Source organism: Bos taurus, chromosome 18 (genome assembly GCF_002263795.3).
Source record: "Bos taurus isolate L1 Dominette 01449 registration number 42190680 breed Hereford chromosome 18, ARS-UCD2.0, whole genome shotgun sequence".
In the NCBI taxonomy this organism is placed as follows: domain Eukaryota; kingdom Metazoa; phylum Chordata; class Mammalia; order Artiodactyla; family Bovidae; genus Bos; species Bos taurus.
In genome coordinates, this window is record NC_037345.1 from 34,505,533 (window position 1) to 34,516,407 (window position 10,875).

Consider the following 10,875-nt stretch of genomic DNA (forward strand, 5'->3'; position numbering starts at 1 on the left):
AAAAGAATAAAATATGCAAAAGTAAAAAATAAAGTCACACAAGTACCAAAAGAAAACGTGGGTGTATTCCTCTATAATCTGGGAATATGGGAAAACTTCCTCCGATTCAAAATTCAGAAACAAGAAAGGAAAAGAATGATGAATTTATTTTTATAAAAATAAAAAAACTTTTGTATGGCCAAAAAAAAAGGGGGGGATAAGCATAGTAAAAGACAAAAGTAAAAAAATGTTTCCAACTATTGGCAAGAAAAAAATTATGAAAGATTTCGAAATGGATGATAACAAGTACTGAATGTCCTATCTAGCCTTCTTTCTAGATTATTTGTGCCTTTTACTGTCTTTGGGCTATTTCATAACTCTAGAAAACTGATAGTGACCCAAGTTATTCTTGTCCACAGAAATGCAAAACATTTTGACCAGTAGAATGCAACTGATCTTTGACCTGCAGACACTGACTAGTTATGTACCTGTTCATAATATTCAGCTTTCCCAAAAGTCTACAGCACTGTTTTTTGCCATTACTTTTGAAGCAGTTTTAACATTTTACTGCTTCCCTCATTAGTTAAAAAGTTAAATAAAATATTTGGCATGCATTAATTTAAATAAAACATTTGGATAAAACTATCCAGACATGTAAAAAATTTAATTCTAAAATTATACTTCAATAGTTTGTTAAAGTAAAACACAATGCTTAGGAAAGTGAAATAAAGTTTTCATATTTTACCATTTTGCTCTGCAACAGCTCCTAATGTATATAAGGCTGCTTCTTTTACCATACTATGTTCACTTGACTTTGCAAGATTTTTCACAAACATCAAACCACCAATTTCCCGAAAATAAAGACCTGCATTACCTGTAAAATGTGCAGACAAAACAAAGAAGATTTATTATAATTATTCTTTTAAGGACAATAAATCACATGAACATAGTAACATATAAAATAACTGAATAGAAGAGAAAGAACAATGCATATTTCGTATATCACAATACTACAAAGAATCACAAACAAAATTTCACTATCACGTCTTACTGTTTTGTTGGCAAATTGAATGAATAGTAACCAAAGCTTCCTTTTGTGAAAAAGCATTGTCCATTTGATACTTCAGACACTCCAATAATAAGTTCAGGTCAGTCTTCACTTCTAAAGAACAAAAATTTCATTATTTTAAACATTTCCTTTCAAAAACTAATCATTTAAGTTTCACCCTCAAAATACATATTTTTGTTTTTTAAATAACATGTATTACTTTTTAAAAATCTAACAAGGACTAAAAATATGTAAAAGAAAGATGCTCCTTAAATAAAACAACTTGAAATGAGCTTCTTATAATTATTTGATTTTCCCCTCACACAAAATATAGGAAAAGAAAATATAATTATTATTCTCTTTAATTAAAGCTGCTGCTGCTGCTGCTGCTAAGTTGCTTCAGTCGTGTCCGACTCTGTGCGACCCCATAGACAGCAGCCACCAGGCTCCCCCGTCCTTGGGATTCTCCAGGCAAGAATACCGGAGTGGGTTGCCATTTCCTTCTTCAATGCATGAAAGTGAAAGGTGAAAGTGAAGTCGCTCAGTCGTGTCTGACTCTTAGCGACCCCATGGACTGCAGCCTATCAGGCTCCTCCATCCATGGGATTTTCCAGGCAAGAGTACTGGAGTGGGGTGCCATTGCCTTCTCCGGTAATTAAAGCTACTTTGGTTTAAATATTTATTTAGAATGAACTGAATGAAAGTGAAATACAGTATATTAGAATTGGTGGGATGTACTAATTGCCTGATGGTCCAGTAGTTAAGACTTAGCACTTTCAGTGCTGGGGCCTGGGTTTGATCCCTGGTTGGAGAACTAAGATCCCACAAGCCATGAAGCATACACACCTCCAAAAAAAAAAAGAATTTGTGGGATGCTACTAAATCAGTGTTTAGGAGAAATGTGTAATGCTAAATGTCTACATTATAAAAGAAGAAAGTCACATATTAATGATCTCAGCTTCCACCTTAAAGAAACTAGTGAAAGGGTAAGGAATAAGCAGAAGGAAGGAAATCATAAAGATCCAAGCTGAACTGCAGAGCCGGGTCTTTGAGGACATCAGTAAAACCAATAAACCCCTAGACAAACTGATCAGGAAAAAAAAGAGCAAAGATAAAAATTACCAATATCAGACTGAGACAGATGCATCAACATAGCTTCTAAAGATATTCAAAAGATAATAATGATCATGTACAACTTCATACCTACAGATTCAATGACTTAGGTGAATGGACAAGTTGCTTCAAAGAAACAAATTACCAAAACTCGCCCAAGAAGAAATAAATATTATATATATATATATATATATATGAAACAGATTGAAATCATAGTTTAAAACCTTTCTATAAAGAAAACCCCAGGTTCAGATGGCTTCATCCGTAAATTCTTCCCAACATTTAAGGAAGAAATAATGTCAATTCTACACAAAGTTTTCCAAAAAAGTTTCAAAAGAAATAATACTTTACAACTTATTTTAGGAAAGTATTATTTCCTCATTCTAATATTAAAACTAAGTCATTAGAAAGGAAAAAAGAAAACTACAGACCGATATCCCTCACAAACATACATGCAAAAAACTCTAAACAATTTTAACAAGTTGAATTCAAAAATAAATTAAAATAATAATGCATCATGACCAAATGAGTTTATCCTAGGAATGCAGGATTAGTTTATGATTTTAAAAATCAATGTAATACAACAAACTAAAACAGAATACGTCATTTAGTATATGCAAAAAAAGCATTTGATAAAATAAAATTTCATTTCTGATCTAAAAAAAAATTCAGCAAACTTGAAATAGAAAGGAACCTCCTTAACCTGATGAAGTATATCTACCAAAAACCCTACAGTAAATATCATACTTAGCAGAGAAAGAATTCATTCTTTCTCCCTAAGGAACAAGACAGAGATGTTTACCATTGTACTGGAGAAGCTAGCCAATGTCATTCTATTTAACATTCCATTTATCATTGCACTAGAGAGTCTAGCCAGTGCCATCAGGTAAGAAAAAAGAAAAGGCATCCAAATTGGGAAGGAAGTAATAAAACTATCAGTATTCACATACGACATGGCCTTCTATGTAGATAATCTGATGGAATCTGCAAAATAGCTACCGAACTAATAAGTGAGTATAGTAAGGTTTCAGAATATCCACTAATATGCAAAAATCAGTAACATTTCTATATACCAGCAATAAATAATTGGAAACTGAAACTCAAAACCAATGCCCATTAAAATGGCATAAGAAATATGAAACACTGGAAGTTCCCTGGTGGTACGGGGGTTAAGACTCTGTGCTTGCATTACAGGTGGTACAGGGTTGATCCCTGGTTAGGGAACTAGGATCCTGCACAAGCTGTGGCCAAAAAAGAGAAAAAGAAGTTTTACTGGCAAAGATGTGAATTACATACACACTAAAACTAAAAAATACGGTGAGGTATTAAAGAAGACTGAAATAAAGGAAGTGATACACCTTGTTCATGGGTAAGAAGATTAAATACTGTTAAGATGTCAGTTCTCCCCCAAATTGATCTAGAGATTCAATGCAATCCCAACAGGCTATTTTGGTACAAGTTGACAAGCTGATTTAAAAATTCATACGGAAATGCAAAGGACCTAAAATAGCCAAACAATTCTGAAAGAGAAGAGTAAAGATGGAAGACTCAACTGTCTTTAATTTCAAGACTTAATACAAACCTACAGTAATCAAGAGTACAGTATGGCATCAACAGATAAACGAAACAGAACACAGTTCAAAAATAAACCCATATATAGGAGTGGCTATTTTTTTTTTTAAAAAAAGGCAATGTAGAGAAGCAAGCATAGCCTTTTCAACAAATGGTGTTGGAACAACTGGATATTCATATTCAAAAAAACAATAAAACAAAGCTTGAATCCATTATTCACACTGTATACAAAAACTAATTAGAACTGTAGTTCTAAATGTAAAATTTGAAACTATAAAACTTAAAAAAAATATATACATATATATTTGGCTGTGCCACATCTTAGTTGTGGCATGAAGGATCTCCTACCTTCTTCTGGAATGTGGAATCTTTTAGTTGGAGTATGAGGGGTCTTTTCAGGTGCAGCATGCAGGATCTTGTTAGTTGTGGCATGCAAAGTCTTAGTTGCAGCATGTAGAATCTAGTTCCCTGACCAGGGACAGAACCCAGCCCCCTACAGTGGAAGTGTGAAGTCTTAACCACTAGACCACCAGGAAAGTCCCTTCACAAATTCTCTTATCTCTGTACCTCTTATACGATCCTTAACATTACAACCACCCTCTAGTTACTGCCATATATCTTCAGATAAGCTCTGAAGAAGAGCAAGCTATTCATGGGAATCCCTGGTGCCTCAATGGTAAAGAATCCACCTGCGATGCAGGAGACGTGAGTTTGATCCCTGGATCAGGAAGATCCTCTAGAGAAGCAAATGGCAACCCACTCCAGTATTCTTGCCTGGGAAATCCCACAGACAGAGGAGCCTGGCAGGCTACAGTTCATGGGGTTGCAAAGAGTTGGACATGACTTAGCAACTAAACAACCACCACCAAGCTATTCATACTGTCTCCAGATTATTTCCCACCCAGACCTCAATATACTGCAATCTGGCTGAAATCTATTAAGTTTACTATTGATAAAACAAATTAAGTCCAGTGGATACTTCAGTCATCATCTGTGACATTTAAGACTGAGCCTCTTGGGTATGAGGGTAATGAGAATGCCTTTCTCAAAGCATTCTCATAAGGCTAATTTCCCAAATACCACATTCCTGTCTCTTTACCTTTCTGAAATGTTTTTCTTAGTCTTTTTGGGGGGTGGTCCTCTTCCTCAGCCAAACCCTGATGTGATGGGGTCCATCGGGGAGTACTATTTCCCAGCCTATTATATTTTAGTATTTCCTCTCTGGTTAACCTCCTCCATTTCCATGAATTAAATTTCCATTTTTCTGAAGACAAGTCTGAAATTTGCTGGTGGTCCTCTCAGGTTTCCACTGTTATTACATATACCTCCATTGAATCAGCTATCATATGGTATTCTAATTATCAGCATGCCATCTCCCATTAGAATGTCAGTTTCCTGAAGTCAGTGTGACTGGTACAGACTAGATGTTTAATAAATATTTATGTAAATTACTGAATAATTCTTTCAATTCCTGGAGCCTGTCAGATAATCTGCAGTATATTCCACAAATAGACTAAAAAACAAATCCCAGATATATGATCCATAAATTTCTCACCTTGTATTTTCTTTGTGTCCTCACTTTCCATGCTTGTCTGCATTCTTTTTCCTTATATTTCATCTATAAGATAAAGGTATTCTCTCAATTTAAATCTATTTTGAGATTTCCAGAAGTGCAGTATGCAAAGGAGTAGGAAAAGAACACGTGTGCTCAGTCGTGTCCGACTCTGCAACCCCATGGACTGTAGCCCGCCAGGCTACACTGTCCATGCGATTCTCCAGGCAAGAATACTGGATTGGGTTGCCATTTCCTTCTCCAGTAGATCTTCCTGACCCAGGGATCAAACTCACATCTCCTGAACTGGCAGGGTAGATTCTTTACCACTGAGCCACCAGGGAAGCCCCTGAAACTTACTAGATATTAGGTATACTTAAGTTCTCTGTGGCTCAGTTTCCTCATCTATAAAATAGAAATTTCCAACTTTATAGAGTTGTTACAAGAATTAACATTGAGAACATACATGAATGCACCTCACATTCTTAAGTTCTACAGGCACTTAAGGTTCAATAGGTTTTATTAAACAAACACATGAATTATTGATTGAATCTAACTGCTCTGCTCCTCCTTCCTTATTTCCTTTTCTGTAAATTTTCCTCCCATCATTTCAGATTGGGCACCCCTCCATGAATCAGAGGTTTAGAACACAAATACACACACACTCTTTAGATGTGCATTTCTCTTCACAAGCTTAGCTTAATACTAAAGTTTTTTTCTAACAACTTCTGCTTACGTTCAAGCTTAAATCTTTGTTTATAAATCATTCATTAGAAGAATTTTAAAAATAACTGGCAACCCTAATATGGCCTCTCACATTCTTTACTTTAAAATGCTAAACTGATTTTTTTAGAAAAAGATATCAGGGTCCAGTCAACTTCTTAGAACAATAAATCAGGACTCAAAGAATTCAAAAATTCTTATTTAACCCAATACTATGTAGTTAAAGGGAGACAATTATTCTATTGCTCATTCTTACTCTCAAAATTAAAATTCCCAACAAAAAATTTAATGACAAATATGCAAATCTTTTATAAAGTAATATACACATATTTACTGGGGGCTTCCCAGGTGGTGCTAGCAGTATAGAACCTGCCTGCCAATCAGTTCAGTTCAGTTCAGTTGCTCAGTCATGTCCAGCTCTTTGCGACCCCATGGACCCTTTGCCTGCCAATGCAGGAGATGTAAGAGACATGGGTTCAATCCCTGGGTCAGGAAGACCGCCTGGAAGAGGCCATTGGCAATCCACTCCAGTATTTTTGCCTGGAGAATCCCATGGACAGGGGAGCCTGGCAGGCTACGGTCCACAAGGTCACACAAAGTCGGACGTGACTAAAGTGACTTAGTACACGTGCACACACACGTTTACTAGTTTTGGCAGTTTTTTAACCTAAATATTCCATTAAAAAAGGAATGGGTAGGTACATCATAGTATATCCACCGGATAGGATATTGTTACAAGAATATTGACATTTACTTGAAATGTTTGATAACATGGAAAAATGCTTATGTTACAATATAATCAAAAAGAGCAAGACTCAAAATTTTATCTACAGTATGACCCCAACTATCTAGAGGCAAATATAAAATTAGATGGAAAACAGCAACATATTAACACTTGTTGTCTTTAGCTGGTAGTGTTTTATTTCACTGTTTCTCATTTTTCACAGGTTTTGTAATAGAAGCTTCTAATGTTCAGCAAGTCCAATGGTAGGTCAGGCCCTGTAAACCTCTATAAACCTATTATTTTTAGTCTTTACAGCAACCATGCAAGGGAGCTATAAGGATAGACGAGGAGAAAGTAACAATTTGTCCAAGTTCAAACAGCTAGTAAGTGACAGAGCTGAAATGAGAATCAAGAAAACTGAGGTAAGGGCTACACTCTTATCCCCCGTTACTCTGTTTCCTACATATAATTTGGAGACATGTTATAAAGAGACATACTATATATACATAAAAGTATACAGGAAAATTTTCATTCTTTTTTAAAGGTTGAGTTGTCTATGAGCAAATGTGTTAAGATTTGGAAAAAGACTAGATTAAAAAGCAATCTGTTGAAACATTAGTCTATTCAGTGGGGAAGGACAAGGTGGGATGAATTGAGAGAGTAACACTGAAACAAATACATGACCATGTGTAAAACAGAAAGCTAGTGGAAAGATGCTGTAAAGCACGGGGAGCTCTGTGACAACCTAGAAGGGTGGGATGGAGTAGGGGTGAGAGGGAGGTTCAAAAGGGAGGACATATATACATTTATGGCCGATTCATGCTATTGTATGACAGAAACCAACACAGCATTCTAAAGTAATTATCTTCCAATTAAAAATATTTCTGCTAAAAAAAGTCCATTGTATCATACATGGAGGTTTTTGCTTTGTGAGATAGTTTAAGGACTAGTTCCTTCATTTTAGTCGATCTGCTTTTTAAAAAGATTTTCATTATTAAAGAGGGATATAACTTTTAAATTGAAACTGACAACACAAACTACCTTCTAGTCCCCTGTCTTTTTTATACCATTTTTAAATAAATAGTTACACAGTAAAATAAAGTTTGCCAAATATCTAGTAACATTAAGAACAAGTCATTATATTTACTTGCTACATAGTTAAAAACATCCACGGCAAAGGACAAGTTATAACTTTCAAGTGATTAATAATTATAAAATTAATTTTAAAGTAGAAAATACAGTATATTCCCAAGAACAAAAGCACCTGCTCCAATAAAGCATATTGTTAAGTATTTTCAGAACTTAGTGAATAGATGCAAACTGTCATGAACAAGATTTCAAAATCATTTACTGCATTCTCACAAGAGGAAAAAAGGGATTCCTCCCCCCATCACCGTCCTCACCCCCCAGGTACCAGAAAGAAACTACCCTAGTTACAGGTTTCACTCAATAAATTCCCCAAGCTCAAATTAAAACTTAAGTAAGTAAAGGAGCTGAACATTACTTATGTGGTCTAGAATATGTTAACATGAAAAGCTTTTTGAAATCTAAATAGCACCCCCAAAATATTAGAAAGATAAATGACATCATTCTGTGGATAAGGCTGGCAGGGGTGAAAATCCCACAATAAATGCCACCACTAAGTAGCTGACAGTGGATCCCCAGCTTGGACTCATTCGCGTGGAAACATTCCTCTAAAGCAGGCAAGGCAGGACAGAAAGGGCCAGTATGCAAGTAATGTTAAACTTTCTCTTACAATAGTTTGCTACTGCTACTGCTAAGTCACTTCAGTCGTGTCCGACTCTGTGCGACCCCATAGACGGCAGCCCACCAGGCTCCCCCGTCCCTGGGATTCTCCAGGCAAGAACACTGGAGTGGGTTGCCATTTCCTTCTCCAATGCATTAAGGTGAAAAGTGAAAGGGAAGTCGCTCAGTCGTCTCCGACCCTCAGCGACCCCATGGACTGCAGCCTTCCAGGCTCCTCCATCCATGGGATTTTTCAGGCAAGAGTACTGGAGTGGGGTGCCATTGCCTTCAGAAATAACATTCGATTGGGTCCAGAAACAGGCTGCCAGTACCAGGAGCCATTTCACTACATCAGCACTCCCAGCCTCAGGAGCTGGAGCCGCCGGTCTGCATCCACCCGCATCACCTTATCCCAGTTTCCAGAGGTAACTGATAGACGTCTTTCCCAAGATGGAGGGCAAACTCCACCCTGTTTCGTCAATTGGCGCTCCTTAACCCCCCCCTGGCGGAGAAGGTAGGAACTTCCCTGGTGGCTCAGACGGTAAAGCGTCTGCCTGCAATGCAGGGGACCTGGGTTCAATCCCTGGGTCAGGAAGACCCCCTGGAGAAGGAAATGGCAACCTACTCCAGTACTCTTGCCTGGCAAATCCCATGGATGGGGGAGCCTGGTAGGCTGCAGTCCATGGGGTCGGTAGGAGTCGGACACGACTGAGCGACTTCCCTTTCACTTTTCACTTTCATGCATTGGAGAAGGAAATGGCAACCCACTCCAGTGTTCTTGCCTGGAGAATCCCAGGGACGGGGGAGCCTGGTGGGCTGCTGTCTATGGGGTCACACAGAGTCGGACACGACTGAAGCGACTTAGCAGCAGCAGCAGCAACCCCCCCTGGCCTGGCTCACCTAAATAGCTGGAGGAAACTCCTTTTGAAGAGCATAGGTGGTCCCTCGGGCCATTCCCTCTTAGTCCAGGGTTCTCCAACTCCTGCAGTGAGCGGGGCGCTGGTTAGCGACCTGAGGCCGGCCCCATCACTTGCAATTCACCCGCAGGAGAGTGGGTGGGTCCGGAAATCAGTCCCTTGAACATGCCTTCCCCCTCAGGTGATGCAGCACATAGGAACCCACACCCGACCCGAGAAACGACCTCCGCAGCAGCGCACACCTCCTTCGTGTATCAGAATAACCTCGGGAGACGCCCGGGGATTCTGAAGTACTATCAGACCGAAAACTGCCAGGGTCAAGCCTCCTAAGTGGTACGTGACACTTCTTTTTCCCTGTGGAGGCCGCAGCTGGGGAAGGCCGCCTCCTTATTGAAGGCCCCTTCCCGCCAACTCATTCCATTCCCTCTTGTGGGTCTGTTAAGGTTAGGGCGAGGTGTGACGCACCCCAGACATTCCACAGGAGGCGACGGGCGGGTTCCCAGGAGGGGATGAGGCAGGGCCCGAAGGCGCAGAGTGGAGTCTGTGGCCTTTACCCTTAAGTCGCAGCGCGTTGGGTTTCGCCCTTTCTCCCTCCACGCGTGCCTAGTTTGACGCCGGACCGTTTCCCGCCGAGAGGGCGGGAGAACTTCCGAGGGGCGGGACTTCCGGCCGTCCCGCCCCCAATCGGAGTCAAACGCGCGCAGCCGCTCACCAGCACTCCAAAGGGCCGGGGTTTAGTAACTGTGCGCCTGTTAAGTGGTGGAAAGCCACAACGTGAAACGAGAACTCCTCTAAGCTCACCGCTCTCCGTGTAAAGGGCTTTCTTACCTTAGAGGGGCGTCTGCCTCAAGAACTTAGAACTGGCCATAGAGTCGCTGAGGCCCAGCAGGTGTATGCAGACGTGGAGACTAAGACTAGGCCTTACGAGCCCCAGTAGCACCCCACTCCAGGACTCTTGCCGGGAAAATCCCATGGAGGGAGGAGCCTGGTAGGCTGCAGTCCATGGGGTCGCTAAGAGTCGGACACGACTGAGTGACTTCACTTTCACCCTTCACTTTCATGGATTGGAGAAGGAAATGGCAACCCACTCCAGTGTTCTTGCCTGGAAAATCCCAGGGAGCCTGGTGGGCTGCCGTCTATGGGGTCGCACAGAGTCGGACACGACTGAAGTGACTTAGCATAGCATAGCATACGAGCTCCAAGCCCTGCCTTCATTCCTCTCTTCCAGTCTTCCCTCTCCCTCCCCTTTGTAGCCTGCTTTTGTTTTCTGATAAAACTATACATTTGAAATGTGTTTTCTTTAAATTGTATTAGTTTTAGCAAATAGTGATGGGTACAAAGATCTCCACAGCTAAAATCTGCACATGCCTTAAATTCATTATTTAAGCCTAAGAAAAAAATATTTTAAGCTGTTTCTAATGTAATCCATTTCTATAGGTAACTTTGAAATAGCAAGCCAGAAATAATGAACTCAATTAGGAATGGATAACTTTTATTCTCT

General features: G+C 39.6%; 1 protein-coding gene across 6 annotated transcripts in view; it reads right to left on the reverse strand.

Moving 5' to 3' along the window:
* Positions 1-10,599, reverse strand: part of TERB1 (telomere repeat binding bouquet formation protein 1) — a 34,172-nt gene extending 23,573 nt beyond the window's left edge. For 2 of the 6 annotated variants that reach the window (XM_005218839.5, XM_059877446.1), the window contains exons 1-4: positions 9,840-10,599; positions 5,268-5,330; positions 1,031-1,141; positions 725-853 (exon numbers count right to left, since the gene is read on the reverse strand). In XM_005218839.5, coding sequence (XP_005218896.1) covers positions 725-853; positions 1,031-1,141; positions 5,268-5,310 — 283 coding nt within the window. In that variant the 5' untranslated portion in view covers positions 5,311-5,330; positions 9,840-10,599. Of the gene's footprint in view, positions 1-724; positions 854-1,030; positions 1,142-5,267; positions 5,331-9,357; positions 9,812-9,839 lie in introns of those variants that run through there. The other 4 variants (XM_005218843.5, XM_059877447.1, XM_059877444.1 and 1 more) reach the window with 3 other exon arrangements.
* Between the last annotated feature and the right edge of the window lie 276 nt (positions 10,600-10,875).